Genomic DNA, 20,224 nt, shown 5'->3' with positions numbered 1-20,224 from the left:
CACCTGAGATATTAATTTTCTTATTTTATCTTAACAATAATGTTTTATAACAAATTGTTACAATTGATCAATTAAATCAAGGTAAATTTATCTGTATAAAAAATGAACACACTTACTAGTTTCTCCGCTATTTTGCCATACATTTTTTGACGGGACAGCGTTATACAGCAGATTTGTTCTTACGGTATTACGCATTAAGGTTTCTTGAGGAAAATGTAATTTGCAGACTCTTAATTTATTACTACATTCTTCTGGAGTCATATTGGTATACCTATGATTATTAACAAATCCCAAAGCCTGCTTCCAAAGTTGACATCTAGAAATATCATTTACAATTTCTTTTAAACTGATGAATATGGAAAAAAATTATTATTATTGTGTCTTATTTTAATAATATTATTACCCTCTATTATGCATAAAATATAAATATTCAAAATTATACGATTATAATAAAACGATTCTATAAATTCTTACCTATGTTCATCCCTGGGCCACCGAAACAATGATATTTCTTTTCCTTCTCTAGTCAAACATCCATTAACACAACAGATTCGTGGCATTTTATCAGAATCCTTAATAAAATCCCTAATAAAACCAAATCGCAAAACAATCGCTATAACGGTCTAGCACAGTATAGTAATTCTACCTACAAATAGCTACTCTGTGAGACAACTGTTATACTACTTTAAATATGCTATAGCAGACAGCCGGTATATGCATTTCGCCCGAGAGCGACTTCGAGAGACTTAAAAAGAGTAGCGTCCGATATTCGAGTGAGATGGGCATAAGAAGAGGCGGAGCGTTAAGTGAACCTTCTAGTCTTGTTATTGTTCGGTGATATTATGTTAGAAAACTTTATGAACCAATACACGGTGCTCACCGTAACATTACGATTGATAATTGGTTCACGTCAATACCTCTAAGTGAACAAATGTTGGAACAGTATCAGCTAACAAACTTTGGAACTTTGCGAAAAAATAAAAGAGAAATACCTGTGAAGTTTATACAGAAAAAAGATGTATAGGCACATCCTTATTTACTTTTGACAGAAATAAAACCTTAGTTTCATACACACCAAAGGAAAATAAAACGATACTGCTTTTATCAACTTTGCATCCTGATTCGTCACTTAGTACTGTAACTGGAAAACCAAACCTTATACATTCCTATAATGAAACCAAAGGTGGTACAGACACCTTTGATCAGATGTGTCACTCTTACACCACTTCTCGAAAAACCAGCGGTTGGATGCTAGCGGAATAAATGCTATGGTACTATTTTCACTTGCAAATCCTCAATGGAAAGAAGAAAGAAAAAACAATAGAAAAACATTTCTAAAAGAACTTTCAATGGCACTTATCGAACCGCACCTAAAGGAACGCTTACAAGTTACCAATTTGCAAACCGCGCTACGTCTAAAAATAAGCGGAATATTAGGAGTAGATGAACCTCAAAGGGAACGTTTCGATGTTAATTTGCCTAAAAAGGTCAGATGCTGCTTTTGTCCACGTGGTAAAGATCGAAAAACAAATTTTGCCTGTGCAATGTGCCACAAACAGTACGGTTTGTTGAGCATAGGGCTGAACTATGTTGTGAGTGTCAGAACAAAAATTGAAGTGCCTGGCTAAGAAAACAAAATACTTTTCTCATTACAAAATTTAGGTTTTCCTTTAGTTTTAAGGTTTTTTGAGAGACTAGTTACTTTGTTGATATTTTTTTGTTATAGCTTTATATTTGTAAAAAATGCAAGAGAAGGCACTTGCCTACATATATTTTTTATTTTTGTACTTCTATGAATTTTCTTTTAATAAACATTTATTGATAATAAAACAATGTTTTTTTATTATGTAATCCACACATTAAAAAAAAAAACATTGAATAATAGTTAATTAAACGTAAAAAACAAGTGGGGTTTCCGAGACCCCACTGTGCAGTGTACGTAAGATAAAATAACTGTGCTGTTCCAGGGTTAATAAAAATCTAATTCAAGGACAGATGTTTACATACAGTATCGGACAAAATTAGAGAGACTTCTCTATTTGCCAACTCCAATTTTTTGTACTTGAAATAATATTAATATTTGTTAAGCAGTGTATACCGGAGTTGACAACAATTCTATTATCAACAATTCATTTTTGTAGCTCATGTAAAGAATGTTTTTAACATTGATAAAAAATTACTGCGACAGAATTAAAGACTCATTTTGTATTTAGTTTCGCTGAAGTCGCGATTAGTTTAATTTCTGTTTATTAGTTTGAGAATATCATTAGCAATGCCTCGTGGTAAACATTATTCCATAGACCTAAAAGAAAAAATTATAGAAGCCTATAACTCAGGTCGCTCACAAAAATTAATAAAAGAGCAATTCAACGTCAGTAAACAAATGGTTTCCAGAACAATAAAAAATTATCAGCTCCGTGGAAGAGTGTCAAACCTTAAAAGAGGTGGCCGCAAGAGAAAAACCTCAGTACTGCTGGAGAGGAGAATTAAACGACTAAGTCAGAATAATCCGCGTCTATCTTAAACACAGATTTTGGCTGAATTGGAGGCGCCTGGGGTTTCATCCAGGACTGTGCAGCGGCGATTAGTGGAGGCGGGGCTTCCCGGAAGGAGACCAGCAAAAAAACCCCATCTATCAAAAAAAAATGTAGCTGCTAGAATGTTATTTGCAACACGTCACCGTTACTGGACAGCTAAGGACTGGAATAAGGTTTTGTTTAGTGACGAGTCTAAATATAATATTTTTGGAAGTGATGGAGTGCAGTTCGTACATCGCCCAGCAAACAAAAGGCTTGATCCAAAATATGTTTCTGGTACTGTGAAGCACGGAGGTGGCAATTTAATGGTTTGGGGTTGTTTTTCGGGTTATGGAATGGGTCCTATCCACAAAATTGAGGGCACTATGGATAGATTTATGTATCGGACTATACTGGAAGATGTAATGTTGCCTTACGCCGAATGGGAAATGCCGCTAAGATTCACGTTCCAACACGATAACGACCCCAAACATACGGCCAAACTTGTGAAGGAATGGTTTTTGGCTAACAAAATTCAAGTTTTAAAATGGCCACCGCAATCGCCGGACTTGAACCCAATTAAAAATCTTTGGGAGATTATAGAGAAAAAGATTCATACTAAAAACATCGGGAATCGTGCTCAATTATTTGAAGAAATCGAGAATGCCTGGAAATCAATGGATCCGGCTGTAATTTCGAATCTCATTGGATCGATGCCGAATAGATGTGAAAAAGTTATCCAGAATAAAGGGTACTGGACAAAGTATTAGGTTATTTTCATTAGTATAGGGTACAAATGTACTTTAAGGATAAGTCTCTCTAATTTTGTCGCACAGAATTTTTTGCATTTTTTTATTTTTCCTAATAAATCTTGAGAAATGTTTTTTTTTTAAATTTATTTTAGTGCCTTTTTAAACTACTTCAAAACATAACATCCTTCAGCACAAAAAGAGGAATTTAATCATTTTTATCTTACATAAAAGACGTAAGTAGTCGAGTCTCTCTAATTTTGTCCGATACTGTAAAATAAAAAAAAACTCTTAAAAAAACACAAGTTGTAAGAAAAACATTAACTTTGATCCATCCAGGTGCTCAGGTCCCTTAGTCTCTATACCTATGTCTCGTCTCAGTGAACACAGGAAGTGGTATGATATGAGTATGAAATAAAATAAAAAAATAGGCAGTACAAACCAATCAGTCAATGTCAACAACTGTCTGTCAGCTCCCTGTCAATTTTGCCAAGCAAGATGGCCGACACACGATTCCGATTTTCACCATACAAGCTTTATACATGTGGTTGTATCTGTTTTTTTTTTACAGAAATCTACAGGATTGTATCCCAAAAACAAATCAGAGATCCGCCGGAGGGCGACACCATCCGCCCACAAAACGTAGAGCCGATCGACGTGAAACCCACCATGAGCTCCGACAGTGTACGCAAACAGTGTTGCCAGTAGTCAATGTGTTTTTAGCAATATATTTACGTACTTTACATAATACAAAAGAAAAAAACCACCCGGTAAGTGCTCTCAAGCTTAAAACAATAAAAATTCATCATCCGATCGCTTTTGCAGATTTTCAAGTAGAAGGGAACTTTAAAAACTACGATGCGCCGGCCTTGCACTGTGCAACTTAGCCCTTGTTACTATTATTATTATTATTATGATTATTATTAAAAAAAAAAATAAAATGACTTTAACCCAATCCGGTATAGGCTATTTTACACTTCAATTTTTTCGTGTGAACAGGTTATATAAATATATAAAGAAATCTAGTACCTATTATGGTTATATAAAGGTATATTATATGGAAATACATGCTTGAAGCATTGTGATTACGATATGTAGTATAATTTTAATGGTGCATATTTATTATATGAATTTAGCCTAGCGTACGTTCGTTTTGTTATGTTATATTCTGGAATTTGTAAATTTTCTGAACAATTTTTTTTTTAAGTAGGTGTTACTGTTATATAATATAATTTTTACAGGCGTTAATATACAGGGTGTCATCTTACGGTTGTTTTATGAACAATCTGTATGTTTCAAAAGTAATAAAACCCCCTGTATCTTAAGCCCTTTTTGCCCCCCTTCCGGAGATTTACTATTAATTAGCCAAATAACTACTTAATTTAAAGCCTCCTTCACACGCTTTTCAATGTTCGTAAACGAAAAAAAAACAAACCGTATAGTAGATTGTACAATGAAATTTTTCTCTCTGGATCTTAGAAATTATATTTTATGTTCAAATATTATCGTATCAAGCTTTGTAATATATAGGGCCTTATATTACCTAAATTATTATAAATTTAATTTTTAAATAAAAAGAAAAACGTGTAACTCAACGGGCGTTTTTATGCGTGAAATACTCCCCCGCCGGTTTTATCAGGAAATAGTAAATCAGCTGACTGATGCTGAGGAAACTGCATCCGATGAAGAGCGAGATGGCGCCACCGATGGATACTGAAAAAAAAACCATTGAAGGGTCGTTTTTGGGGTGGGGGCAATGCTGACCAATGAAGTCCAAGATTTCACTTTTGGCTTGTCGGATGTACGATATTGTCGGGGCTCGTACTATGAAGTTGTACGTCTTTGTTGTACGATTATTTCTGAAACTAAAAAAATTGAACTTCAGTGGGAAGTTTTTAGCACAAGTTTCTATTGCAATTTCGACTTTCTTTACAGGTAAGTGAGTTCTTAATTATCTTCTTAAAACTACTAAGAGGAGAGAGATGAATGTTGCAGTCTACAATTAATAACATTATTCGCGAAGTAAAGTTCTATATCTTATAACCTCTTCTAATAATTAAATAAGCCGCTTCAAAAATGTGAATAATACTGACTTTGTTTATGGTCTACCTACATCAACTTTCTTGACAAAATATGTTCTTCGAAAAATCAATATCTTAAACATATTTCCAATTTTTTCATTCTTCAAATTATAAAAATTAAGGAAAAAATTAAATATAAATAAAAATATCTTTTTACCTGCAACAATTCATAGATTAAAGGACCTATTAATACCATATAATTACAGTTTACAGTATTTAATTTAGAATGTACATATATTGTGTTTTTTATGCGTTTTAAAGCCTTAAATTTGTTTCAATTCATCTTAAAATAAAATATTTAAGGCAATAAATTAGTCTTGTTTTTTTTAATTTAAAATTGCCTTCCATACCTATGGTGCCAATTTATAATTATTGGTAAGTCCAGACTTGATTGTTCTAAATAAATCAAATATTTTAGTTGATGTGGTAATTCTTCATGAAAGTTTTATGATAATAAACTGATTCTTGAAGATCAGGGAGATCTGACATATCGTCGGCTTAAGATGCAAATGGCCTAACTCCAGTTTTAGCTAAAATTAACATTTTAGGTTGGTTAGGTTCATAAAAATTAACCGCGTCGACTTAAATACGCCTAACAACCGAAATGTCAAAAATGCCGCGAGAAAATACCAGTCGAAACTCGCCTATCTCCGGCTTAATTTTCAACAATAAGCAATTGGCCTAACTCCCAGTGTGTAATGGTAATAACAGGTGAAACGTCGTTGTAATTAATTTTATGTGCATAAAACAATATCTGAGGTAAGTATCGATGATTTTTTAATGCTTTAATTACCTTTGACGTTCAAATTATCTAGAGACTAAACATAAATTTAGTATTTAAATTTTGTGCATTCTTGGGTAAATCTGATGTTAAAATATCATGTTGGAGTTAGGCAATTTTCATTTTATACTTACTTAGTTTGGATAGGAGATAGGCCATTATTTATAGTTGCGATGATAAATACAAAAGTACCTATTAATATTTTTTCGCCTATAATACCTATAAAAAATCTAATTTAAAATTTGGCTTTACTTTTTTGAAAACTAACATTATGAATTTTTGCTTAGCTACATAAAAGTATACTTTCTAATTAACGCTGTATATTTCAGAATGAATCCGCAATCCCGTGTGATGAAAATGTTTTTATTGGCTAAGCAAAACACCCAGGAAAAGCCCAACAGACAAAGCGATGTAACAAGATTTCTTAACATTTTGTGATACTTTCGATCAAAATGAGAATTTATCTACACTCTTAACTGATAGTACTAATCTAGCAAGCTCCTCAGCATCTAATAACCACATAGCTGACGACAATTTAATTACTGATAATGATTTACTCACCCTGGCTGAAGAAGAAGTTGCTAACCTGAATTTTATCTCCTTAAATTTTCCTGAAGATGCAATCAACATTGAACCAGAAGATCGTCAGAATTTCGTTCCAGAAGTCCCAACCTCAATTTTGGAAGAAGAAGTTATTGAAGTTTCTTCTAGTCGTTCAGATAAATCTTATGAACCCAGTGAAAATGAAACAAGTTCAAGTGAAACTTAAGTACTAGAAGAGCTACAAAATAACACTCCAATCGAAACCCCTTCACGGACACGCAGAAAGAGACGTCATGTAGATCAAAAGGAATGGAAGAAAAATCAAGAAGGAAAGGAAAATTTTGGAAAACAAAAGCAAGAAGAAAAATGGAATTATGATATTAAAAAAAAAAAGCAAAAGCTATAGGACTGAGATACAAATGCAGTAATGGTAAGTCATAAAAGCCAGTAATGAAGTGCAATGAGATAACAGAAGATCAAAGAACAGAAATTTTTTCAAGATTTTGGAATTTTTTGTGGAACGAAAAACAACTGTTTCTAAGGACGCTGGTTGAAAAGAAAAGTACTTCAAGAGCTAGGGACCGAGAACGAGTCAAGAAGAGAATTTTGCTATATATATTTTCGTCATACAACATCCAAGATAAGAGTGTGCAAAACAATGTTTTGCAATACTCTTTCCATTGCACCAAGAACTGTTGCACATTGGTTGATTGAAAAAATAAATCACATCACACTGCAAATGATTTGGTGGATGATGATTAATTAATGATACGCGTGATAATAATTCCTCCCAAATAGTGAATCGAAAAGCGAAAATCGCCACACAAAAAGAAAATTTGTGCAATTTCTTTAAAGTTCTTCCAAAACTAGAGTCACATTATTGTCGAAAGAGCACAAAGAAATTATACCTTGAAAGATCTTGGCAAACAAAAATGGAATTATATCGGTTTTATAAGAATGACTGGTGTAGAAAAAACGATTCACAACCGCTATCTATTGCAACATTTAATAACAGTTTCGACGATTTTAATTTAGCACTTTTTTCACCTAAAAAGAATGAATGTGATACGTGTGTGGGTTACAAGACTGGTAATATCGACGAAGCTACCTATCAAGAACATCAGAAGAAAAAGGAGGAGGCACGAAAGGAAAAAGAGGTTGACAAAACAAAAAAAGATGTGAAAGTTTTTTCAATGGATTTGCAATCAGTTCTACTGAGTCCAAAATCTAATGTCAGCGCTCTATATTATAAAACAAAATTAATAGTCCATAATTTTACAATTATGGACTTTAAATCCTTGGATGGATATTGTTTCCTCTGGCATGAGGGTCATCCCGGACAAACTGCCAACACATTTGCTACCATCATTTACAAGTTTTTAGAGACTAATATTATACCCCAAAAAAACTCTACTAGTAAAGTCATTTTGTACAGTGATGGTTGCACTGGACAAAACAGAAATGCAATTCTTGCCAATGCACTTTTTAACTTTGCACAAAAGCATGGGATTACAATTGAGCAAAAATTTTTAGAAAAAGGGCATACGCAAATGGAGTGCGATTCAATGCACTCCACAATCGAGCGGAAACTAAAAAACCGAGTCATAAACATCCCAGCAGACTATGTCAATATTTGTCAAACTATTCGTATAAATCCGAAACCCTACGTGGTGGAGTACTTGGATCATACATATTTCAAAAACTTTCAAGATGTTCAATACATTAGTTCCATCCGCCCTGGTAGATCGTCAGGTGATCCTACTGTAACAAACATTACAGCACTTCAGTATAATAAACACGGAATTCTCTTTAAAATCAGGCATACAGAAGAATGGATGCCTTTGCCTTATAGAATGACGAAAAAAGATAAAAAAATCTGGAATTTAGAAGAGTTGCCGTTAATGTATGCCGACTCCAATACCAATTAAATCTGAAAAATTTCAACACTTAATGGACCTTAAATCTTCAATTCCTAAGGACTTTCATTTTTTTTATGATACCTTACCACATTTGTAAAATGCCTCTTTCTTTTTGTCTTTTGCTTGCGTCTTTAAAGTTTTTTTTATAATTAAGATGCAATGAATCAGATTATTGCCTAATATTTCAAGAATAAAGCTTATTTTTGAAAAGAGCAATAATTTTCTATGTTCAAGCATTAAACAAAATAAAATATTTTGGAAACTTATCTTGTTTTATTATATTTTCTCATTCTGACAATTTTTTGCATCTCCTGAATAATTTAAAATTTTGGAGTTAGGCCATTTGCATCTTAAGCCGACGATATGTAATATCATTAAAATTTATTTTGTTCTTGAAACTTTCAAATCAAACAATTTAGTAAAATGTAATAAGTATTTTTAAGCTGAAAAACGCATTGTTAATTTTAAAATAAAATTTAAATATATCTCACCTCACATCGCTCTTTACTTAACACATTAATTTCTGTAATTCTGCGAATGACTTCAAATATCGAGCCATAGATCTGGTTTAAATTTTCCGCCACACAAGTTGATCGCCCCCCCATTCTTATCATGAACGTCAATAGAGCTATCAATGAAATTTTTAAGCAATGCGTATTTCTCTATATTTGTGTTCTATGCTGAAATACTAAGATCTACTGTCCTCCATTTGTCTCTATACATTTTAAAATTCTTTTACTGGGAAATCGCCGAATGTTAAAAACTCGTTGCTCATTTCAGAAAAAAAGACTCAGCCGCAGTTAATGTTCAAATTACGAGACAGTTTTTCCACCAACCAAAAATCTTTATTTTTACTCTCGACACGTGTTTCGCTAATGATGTTAGCATCTTCCGGAGAAGTTTAAAACTTAAGAAGATTAAGGGCCAAATTATGGACCGGCTGGTAAAGTGTCTGGAAAAGTTATCCTGCTGGTAACATTAAAAATTGAACTTCTTGTTTGTCTTACCAGCGGGATAATTGTTGCTTACCAGTAGAATAAGTTAACAACAGGAAAAAGCAGCGTATAAAAGGTTTACCAGGAAATTTACAACCTCAAATTTTTCAAAGTTTGAGCTTGCATAGTTTCGCAAGAAATTTGTGTATAATATTCTAAATTTTGTTTTTAATCTGTATGAGTATATTGTTATTTTTCATCTCTCTTTATTTAATATGCCCGACATAAGGTTACACCCTTCCCTCAGCTGCCCTTCTTTTCTGGCTATGCCACTGTTATGTGACTGAGAAATGAAAAGAAAACATACATCTAAGAAATCCCATATAGGAACATCAAATTTGAGCCACCAGTTTTAAATATTTCCTGTTTGTTCTTGGCTACTTTTTTCTTAGATTTTTTTATACCCTCATACTTTGTTCGAAGATCATTCAGGGTTCGAACCACCCTTGACACAGGGTTTTTTACATTAAACTCTGCTGTCAATTTTTTCCCAGGCCTGATCTTTTTCTTTCCAAGATGTTGCATCAGTATTTTTTGATTCAATTGTACCCGCATATTGACTTACTAAATTACAGAGCAAAATAACTTCTTTTTCAGAAAAGTTTACCGACCTCTTTTTTTATCAGGTTATTGAGACATCCTCTAAGAAAATAATGTAAAAAAAAATAAATTAAAACTCTACCAAATTCACTGCACAGTATACAGTTTCTAAAAAGCTGTGTACTGTAATTCACTGGCAAATCTCTGGTGAGATACTTACAAACAATTAGCAAAAATGCAAATACGTATTAATACTAGTACTAACAGAAAGAATGTCGGATTTGGCACAAAACAAGTACCTATAACTATTATCACAAATTGAAAACCAAACACTTTTTTTATTAAGATTATTATAAAACACAACAATTATGTTGTTGCCAAATTGTAAACCTTCTGCTACTTAACAACAGTTTAAAATTTGGTTCATAATTCCTCCTACAGCTATTGGTAGGTTTACGGAGAGGATAGAATTTATCTGCCTGGTAACACACAGGAACTTTACCAGCTGGTCCGTAATTTGGCCCTAAAAGCAGTTAATATTGTTACTATTAATTTCATGTATGCAAAAATCTAATGGGTTAAAGTTTGGATTCCGTGCGGGACAAGGTCTTCGATTGCCATGTCATAAATAAGAAGTAGTAGTACATAAATAATAACAGAACTAATAATAAAAATGCAATAAAAGGTATACAACAAATATTTTAACCCTGGAGTCCTAAAATCTTATTTTTAATGCATTGAAAACTTTAAATGTAAATATCTCGAACAGGATTAACCATAGCGAAATTTTTGAGGTGTATCTTTTTTAAGCAAAACTATTTGCATAATGCATATTTTAAATAATTTAATTAAGAGGAGTTTTTACCAACCGCAAAATGGTGGCACCCTGTATGACCTAATTTAAAGAAAAAGGTTAATTGAAATTTAGAACTAGAAAAAAATTTTAACTTAACCTCATTCTTTTTTTTTAAAGCAATCTGCTATTAAATTATTTACCGTTATTTATGGAACAAAAACGTTTTTTTGCAAAACAATGAATGGCTGATAATAGGATGTAATTTCTACAAAGTTGCCAAAAAAATTTCAGAGATGGAAAAATGTATAACGAACAACCCTAGTTTCAAAAACTAAGAAGAGAATTAATATTTGTTAAATATCACTAAAATCTTACGTAGTTAGTCCTTTAGGTTTAGGTAGTGCGCGGAAACTGAGCCTAAGCGACATTAGTGCAAACAAAGCTTAAATGTGAGGTGCGCTTGACAGTGTCTTAGTGCTGGGACATCGCAATAAAACATCGATGTTGACATTGCTGCCTTTTCAGTGGGTAATTCCCCTAAAGTGAGTTACCGGACTGGCGAGGATTTCCTGGATTTAACGCTGCATCGACCGAGTCCTAGATAGAAAAATCGATCAAAATCTAAAGCTGGATTCTGACCATATCTTTCAGAGACCTTAGGATTTGGTATTCTTTTTTTTTTGCTCTGTATTTTAAAATCGGTATATTTAATTTCTTATTAAGAACATTTAGAATTTTAACTTTCAATCAATATTTTGGTTTTTTATCAACATGGGATATCGAAAGGTAAGCAGCGGCTTGGCAAAAACACGGAACATCGCCCAGCACTAGGTTATACCTATGTAAGAGTGACGTTGTGTGACATTAAAGTGACAATTGAAGTTGACAGAGTGATTATGACGTGTGGAAGAGGTTAGGTTAAAAAAAAACTGTAACCGATTCCAAGCGATCTATCTTGGTTCACCTTGAACAGTCCCTTTATAACATAACCAATCGTGTCCGCTTGGACGTGTTTGGTTGAATTAACTTCGTAATTTGTCCGCTGTCACTATCATAATTTTGTTTGTTTTTAAATAATACCCCAGACGCCAGTAATATTATATGTAATTAGTTCTTAAACATAAATATCAAAAAAGAAAACTTATTAGGCATAATAAATTTGTGTCATTTTTAAAAAGGAAATAATTTGTTGTTTGTATTTTTTCCCGCACTTATTTCAATATCTTTGACATTTGACGTTTAGAAAACAGCTCCGGACGTGGGTAATTACTGTTCCAAATTGATGACGTATAAAGGGCTAATTGGTGACGTCATGTATCTCAAGCGGTTATAACTATAACCGCTTGGAATCGGTTTGTGTATGTTGAAAAAGTTGTAGGAAAGTTTTTGTAAGTTTTAGGGCACCTAAAGATGTTATATTCGTAATAAATATATATAAAACATAAATTTGTGTTTCAATAAAAGGTAACCTAAGAGAAGACAAAATTATCCACAATTTATAAAAATATTTACCGTACATCTTCGTGCGGTACATAACCGACCATATAAGCGAACAACGTGACGCAGTTCGTGATACAGTCGCATTTATATGTGAGAAAATCGGATATTCTTTCTTTCGATTGTCCGTTCATCGTGCACCTTATCCCCGATATGTTACAGTGTCGATCCTCGAGTCCTAAAATCCCTATAAATCGATTAAAATTCTTCACTAAAAAAAAATCATAATTTGGACCTTTTTGGTTTGGTAGTATGTGCAACATACAACCGCAATACCTCATCTGGGCCTCGCGGAGACACTCGATCTCACACGCGGTGTTCGAATAGATCCGGATCCCTTTGAGCCTGTGGTGCTCACTCCAAAAGTTACAATTTCTCAGTTTTTCCTCGAGGGAATACACCGAGTGATCGACGGATACTTCCTGCAATAAATCCTTTTATTTACTAATTTATTTGCATATAATAGAACTTAATTACTTCGACCCTTAAATAAATATCCACCGCGGGGATTTTCATTAAATTATCAACATTTTCCGGGTCGACGTAGTTCTCTTTTTGGTATATTTTGGACGGGATATTGGTGTTCCCTAAGTACCAGAAACTGAGATCGGGATGTGCCACTTCCACCGATAGATTAACCGGATCATTACCTGGACCGTGTTTTAGCATGAACGTTAATACTTTATTAACGTCCGCGATGTTATTTTCTTTCTGTTTTATTGCCGTTTTTCGATGTTCTTTTTCATGCCTTAAACCATAAAGAGACTATATTTTGTAACACCTTGTATAAGTACAACTTATCATTCCCACTTATGCACCTATAGATGACAGTTTTTTTTTCATTTGCCTATAGATTCATATTGGACAAGGATCAAGTAGGTAATTACATGTAAAGTTGAGTAAAGGCAAAAGTACATACACATAAATGAAATTCCTAAAATTTATACCTAAGAAAAGAGAAAAAAATAATATATAATTATATTAAAACAAACTAACCACCAAACCACATCAAATATTAAAAAAAAGAACTTTCATTATTCTTAATGTAGTAAAAACTTAATTTCTTTTAGAGCAACATTGAAAATATCTACATGTATCTCACTTAGAACTTGATTACTCACAGACATCAGACGATTAAAAGGAGATGAATTTCTAGAACTAGCATAAAATATTTTTCCATATAGTATTGGATTCTAAGTCTACTCTTTGGCACCTCAATATAATTCATTAAACAACTATCATTAAATTTTATATCATTATTAACTATATACTTAGTACAAAAACATCACCGCTTGTCTGTCCTTTTTTTTTTTTAAGTGACCGAATATGAACACTAGTAAGCATAGAATTGTAAAAGATCATAAATGGATAATGGCGTTGATTGAATATTGATTACCCAAATATTCAATCAACAATAATGGTTATTTTTGATTAAATACAAATACCGTAAAAAGCGCCTTTGATGAACCCTTTCAATTTGATCTATGTGTATGGCCTCGATATAGGCATCATCCATATTTGTGAGGCATATTCAAGAATATGTGGTCTCACTAGTGCATTATATAGTTTAACTATCTTATTATTATGTAATTGAAATTTGAATCTCAGGGGTACCAATTTTTTTTTACTACCTTTAGAACAGTGAAAGCTTTGATGTGCTTTTTAATGTTCTAAGTAGCTACTGCATCCTTAGGATACGTATTACCTTGAGCACAAATATTCTGAGGGGCAACAGTTATTATACTAACTTAGTATCAGCACAAGTGTCTACGTAACAACTTTTCCGATGGAGCGCACTGTTTTGCCCCGTCACAGAATAAACGATCTCATTTATTCTGAATTCTCAATTATTCTGAGATCGTTTATTCTGTGGCCCCGTCGATTCATTTAAATATGTACTTGCACTTTATATTATCCTGTACTGATTGTATTTAGATATTGGGTTTTTGAAGCTGAACGGAATGGTTGTTTTGATTTTGATAGATTTAATTATACTGGTGACACCTTATTGAGTTATTTTACGGATATACCTGGTAGTAATAAAATATGTTTTATTTTATTACTACATGCCTATCTTATAAGGGGTTTCAATTTTTTTTAAAGTCTAATCGGACCCGTCGATTTTTGTTTCGAGAGTGTGGTATTTACTTTTATACTCTTTGGGACAGTATTTTGTCTTTTGAAAAATGTTTTTAGGAGCGTCTTTTGGAGGCCTATACCTATATCTCATTAATAGGAATTCCTACTGATGAGATATACGCCCCTTTAGGGAAAAAAATAATACATAGGTAGGTACTTTTTTTTCTCGTACTAAGGCATATCGCATTTTTCCTTAAAAACCCTTATTATTTAAATAAAAATTATATATTTTTTGCCTATGTTTATTCCCTATACAGTGCAAAACTATAATGTTATGTATATGAAACTAGCGCTTTTTTAATATTATTTTTTTATAAAATTGTTAGTTAATGGATTAATCTAGATATCTGTAGAATCAATTTTTTGAAATTTAAATTCTAAACAGCTAAAATATAGCGTTAAAAATTACCTTAATTTTCTGTATGTTTAAGCATTGTTTTTTATATGATTTTAAACCTAATAAAAAAAAATAAAACTACAGAAGTCTAGTTTTGTCCTTTCTGAACAAATATTTTAAAACCCCATATCAAAAAACCTTTTAGATTCTTAGATCTCATCTATCCAGAAAAGCCCTTTTTTGGCCAATTTTCGCAGGCGTATGAAGCCTCTTTTTTTGGGCGACTCTCTGTTTGTAAGGTTGGCGCATCAGCTATAATTTTTTTTGGCGAATGTGCACCTCACGTTGTTTTAAAAAAGTGTTAAAAGTTGATCCAGAGGTCATAATTTTATTTAGAAATACTACCTACATATTTAATATATCAATACCAAAAGTAGAATATTATATTTTATTTTCTGGTTTTTGGCTTGTCTTTTAATTAGCATTTTATTACTTCTATGACTGCACAATTTCACCTGGCCGAATGAAACCTTTAAAACAAGGTATTTTATTAAATTTGTTCTTCATCATAAAGCTATCTCTATTAAGGTACCTACCTAGGGGTTGCTGGTTGCCGATGCCGGGTTAATTCCATAAGGTTGGTGAATTTAATAATATTGTATTGTCATAAGACAAGAACCCAATGTTTGTGTAAAATTTTGTTACAATCGGTTAAGTAGAAGTAGTTCAAGTCAAAAAGTTATGCAATATTTGAAACAATCAAAATGTACGTATATTTTTGATACGGGCCAAAGATGAATAAAACTGTTAAAAAACAGATTTTATTAATACTAATATACCCAAAATAACTCAATTAACGTGTCACTAGTAAATCTATCTAAATCAAAACAACCATTTCAGCTTTCAGCCTCGAAAAACGTTTTATTTATTATACAGGTAATACAATTTCAGCGATGGCTTAACGGGGCCACAGGGCGATAAGGCGACGGGGCAATACCAGTGCGCTCTATCTGAAAAGTTGTTACGTAGACTCTTGTTCAGCTATTCATTACATAGAAAGAATAATTGTTAAATGATTATGGGGGGGACTACACTAACCCGATTTTTTGCATTTAATTTTCTTTTCATTACTCTAGTACTTAGATCTAATAACCCAATTGGACGAAATAAAAATATAGAAAGTCTCCTTTCACCCATATTTTACCTTTAAAGACCTAGTGGGATTCTTAATTATATTGAGAGCTTTAACTATTTGAACTCTACAAGCACTATACTTACTAGGAGACCCCGATAATTGTGTACCAGCGAATCCTTTAGTAACACCAGTTCACATTCAACCTGAATGATACTTTTTATTTGCTTGTGCAATTCTACGAAGAATTTCTAATAAATTAAGGGGAATGATGACTTTAGATCTTCCAATAACTATTTTACATACTTCTCCATTTACTAATAACAAAAATTATCAAAGAAGTCAATTTTACCCCATTAACTTCAATTGTAACTTTATTAACCCGAATTGGGGCTCGACCTGTAGAAGATCCCTATATTCTAACAGGAAAAATTTGAACAGTAATATATTTTTCTTATTTTATGATTAATCCAATTATTGCTAACTTATGAGATTACTTAATTTTTAAATATTAATTAACGAACTTGAATAAGCATATACATACTTTGCAAGTATAAAAAAGAATAATAATCTATTCTATTAATTGGGACTGGTTAACTTCGAACTTCTTTCTTTTTTAATAAAATCCGATGTTTTGGTATGACCCAGATAGCACTGTTCGTCCAACATTATTATCCACTATGTCCAATTACAAAGAATGAATATTTATTATTCAATGGACCGTCAATGTATTATCGGTTTAGGATATCCATTGGTGTTTTTATAATTGTCCAATGTTGAAAGAAGCAGTCAAATTGCTTTTGCAGCAGTTGATCTATTTTAATTGATCTCGATATAAATTATTTATTCATTTATTATAGGGAAAAATCGAGATTATCTGGAAGCAAAGTGACTCTACAAGTCATTCGTTAACTCATGATAAAGTAAATAGCATATTAATGAAATTGAATGAAATTCTAATAATATACAATGGTGGTGTATTGATTAGAATTTCAAATGATATTATTTTTATAAGAGTTCTCGAGCAGAAAATGCACAATTTTGACCAATCGGGCTGCGAATCGATATAGTTCATGTTGTATATTGGACCTCAAAGTACAAGCAGAATTTTCAACATATGTTATAAGAAGTAAATTTACCAGTTTTCAACATGCAACAACGCTTAACGGATCACACCAGTCCACAATAAGAGACAAATTATTTTATTTCTTCCAGGCACTCTAGTGAGAAAAGCATCAATATCTTGATTTTTAGTGTATGGATTTAAATAATTTATTCAGTAGTTCCTTGAAGAGCCCTTGCAGCATCCAAGAAATCAATAATTTCAACATTTTAGCCACTAGAAATCAAGATGTTTACTTGCAAAAAGAGACAAATATTTTATTTCTTCCAGGCACTCCAGTGAGAAAAACATCAATATCTTGACTTTTAGTGTATGGATTTCAATAATTTTTTGAGTAGTTCCTTGAAGAGCCCTTGGAGCATCCCAGAAATCAATAATTTCAACATTTCAACCACTAGAAATCAAGATATTTACTTGCCAATAAGAGCCAAATTATTTTATTTCTTCCAGGCACTCCAGTAAGAAAAACATCAATATCTTGATTTTTAGTGTATGGGTTTCAATAATTTTTTCAATATTAATAGTTCCTTGAAGAGCCCTTGGAGCATCCCAGAAATCAATAATTTTAACATTTTAACCACTAGAAATCAAGATATATATACTTGCCCATAAGAGCCAAATTATTTTATTTCTTCCAGGCACTCCAGTAAGGAAAACATCAATATCTTGATGTTTAGTGTATGGATTTCAATAATTTTTTGAGTAGTTCCTTAAGGAGCCCTTGGAGCATCCCAGAAATCAATAATATCAACATTTTAACCACTAGAAATCAAGATATTTACTTGCCAATAAGAGCCAATTTATTTAATTCTTCCAAGCACTCCAAAAAGAAAAACATCAATATCTTGACTTTTATTGTATGGATTTCAATAATTTTTTCAGTAGTTCCTTAAAGAGCCCTTGGAGCATCCCAGAAATCAATATTTTTAAAATTTTGGACACTAGAAATCAAAATATCCAGTTGCTAATAAGAGCCAATTTATTTAATTCTTCCAAGCACTCCAGAAAGAAAAACATCAATACCTTGATTTTTATTGTATGGGTTTCAATAATTTTTTCAGTAGTTCCTTAAAGAGCCCTTGGAGCATCCCAGAAATCAATAATTTCAACATTTTAACCACTAGAAATCAAGATATTTACTTGGCAATAAGAGCCAATTTATTTAATTCTTCCAAGCACTCCAAAAAGAAAAACATCAATATCTTGACTTTTATTGTATGGATTTCAATAATTTTTTCAGTAGTTCCTTAAAGAGCCCTTGGAGCATCCCAGAAATCAATATTTTTAAAATTTTGGACACTAGAAATCAAAATATCCAGTTGCTAATAAGAGCCAATTTATTTAATTCTTCCAAGCACTCCAGAAAGAAAAACATCAATACCTTGATTTTTATTGTATGGGTTTCAATAATTTTTTCAGTAGTTCCTTAAAGAGCCCTTGGAGCATCCCAGAAATCAATAATTTCAACATTTTAACCACTAGAAATCAAGATATTTACTTGGCAATAAGAGCCAATTTATTTAATTCTTTCAAGCACTCCAAAAAGAAAAACATCAATATCTTGACTTTTATTGTATGGATTTCAATAATTTTTTCAGTAGTTCCTTGAAGAGCCCTTGGAGCATCCCAGAAATCAATAATTTCAACATTTTAGCCACTAGAAATCAAGATATCTACTTGCCAATAAGAGCCAAATTATTCTATTTCTTCCAGGCACTCCAGTGAGGAAAACATGAATATCTTGAATTTTAGTGTATGGATTTCAATAATTTTTTCAGTAGTTCCTTGAAAAGCCCTTGGAGCGTCTCAGACATCAATAATTTCAACATTTTAGCCAGTAAGAATCAAGTTATTCAGTTGCCAATAAGAGACAAATTATTTTATTGCTTCAACGAAATTCTCAGTGTCTAAAATTGGTACAGCTAAGTAAGTGTACATTATAGGACAAATAATGGACAGTGTGTCCTTTAATTCTCCAATTTATATATTCATTGGATATCATTTGGACAATACTCGGATATCCATAGTATAGCTGGTTTGTCCAAAATAAGGAGACATCCAATGGCTTAATGGGTGCTTTCTGGGCATTAATCATCATCAAATTATTACCTTTTTTTAATATATAAAAAATTCCTAATATACTTGTAAAGGCACTATCATATACTTGAATTTATATGGGTTCACAGTAGTTCAAACAAGAGTAAGCTAAATATTAAAGTTTAATAAACGTACCAGAAAAGGGTTTACAATTTTGGAGATTAATTACTTACCCGGGTGTGTTATGAATGCTGTAATTCAGCTTGTTTTGCATAATGGCATTAAAACTATTAATGGCATAACAGGTGCCCTGAAAAGTATCCACAGGTAGAAAATGCTCGCAACAATCGAATTCTTGACCGTTATGGAGGCAAGAGGTGAATATTTCCGCACAGGTAGACCTAAGCTGATTTCGAGTTACACAAACCGAATAGAATGCTCCTATAGAAAAACCTATCAGGAGTAAAACTTACATATTTCTCAAATACCGACAAGTTATTGTAATAAGTCATGGTAAAAACACAAAATTCATTGCTTTCATCCTCGCAGTCGTTCAGTAAAGGGTTGCTCGAGGAAGGTTGAATGAACGTTACGTGGCGAGCAAAGTTCCCTATGTTGGCAAACTCAGTGGTGACTGAAAAATTAAGGCTAAATTCACCCTTTTGTAGCAACATCCCTCAAAATTAAGAAACCTGTACCCTTTAAGCATTATTTCAACTTTTCCAGACATGTCTCGTTTTTCGCAGAAAAATATGGCCGGAAACGGTGACACCAGGTCCAAGTAATTCGTTTTGACGCTGATCGATGCCTTGGTAGAGTAAAAGTTTTCGACCGACTGATAAACGACGAAAATGGCTCCGACCTGTAAGAAATTGTTGTTTGGAAATTCTTAAAATTAGAAACTAATGCATCAAACCAGTGCCAAAGTGACCCATATGGCCCAAAACACTTTTTCGAACCAATGTAAACCTTTTCGTACCAAATAATGCTGACAGTGGTAATAAGCGTTTTCTAGATATTGTTTTGTGTAGTTCCACAT

General features: G+C 32.5%; 2 protein-coding genes across 2 annotated transcripts in view; one reads left to right on the top strand and one right to left on the bottom strand.

Annotated features, from left to right (window-relative positions):
• Positions 1 to 4,860, top strand: part of LOC126733770 (ras-related protein Rab-11A) — a 20,622-nt gene extending 15,762 nt beyond the window's left edge. The window contains exons 4-5 of the mRNA XM_050437166.1: positions 3,837 to 4,035; positions 4,091 to 4,860. Coding sequence (XP_050293123.1) covers positions 3,837 to 3,973 — 137 coding nt within the window. The 3' untranslated portion in view covers positions 3,974 to 4,035; positions 4,091 to 4,860. The remainder of the gene's footprint in view (positions 1 to 3,836; positions 4,036 to 4,090) is intronic.
• LOC126734206 (sodium channel protein Nach-like) lies at positions 4,735 to 20,224 on the bottom strand. The gene is made up of 9 exons (XM_050437742.1): positions 20,102 to 20,224; positions 19,884 to 20,047; positions 19,659 to 19,833; positions 19,419 to 19,591; positions 12,895 to 13,165; positions 12,653 to 12,839; positions 12,433 to 12,595; positions 5,030 to 5,130; positions 4,735 to 4,978 (listed from the first exon to the last, which is right to left on the bottom strand). Exons 1-9 carry the CDS (start codon positions 20,222 to 20,224, stop codon positions 4,857 to 4,859), a joined length of 1,479 nt encoding a protein of 492 aa, XP_050293699.1. The 3' UTR covers positions 4,735 to 4,856.

Source organism: Anthonomus grandis, chromosome 3 (assembly GCF_022605725.1).
Source record: "Anthonomus grandis grandis chromosome 3, icAntGran1.3, whole genome shotgun sequence".
In the NCBI taxonomy this organism is placed as follows: Eukaryota; Metazoa; Arthropoda; class Insecta; order Coleoptera; family Curculionidae; genus Anthonomus; species Anthonomus grandis.
This window is presented reverse-complemented; position numbering and strand designations above follow the sequence as displayed.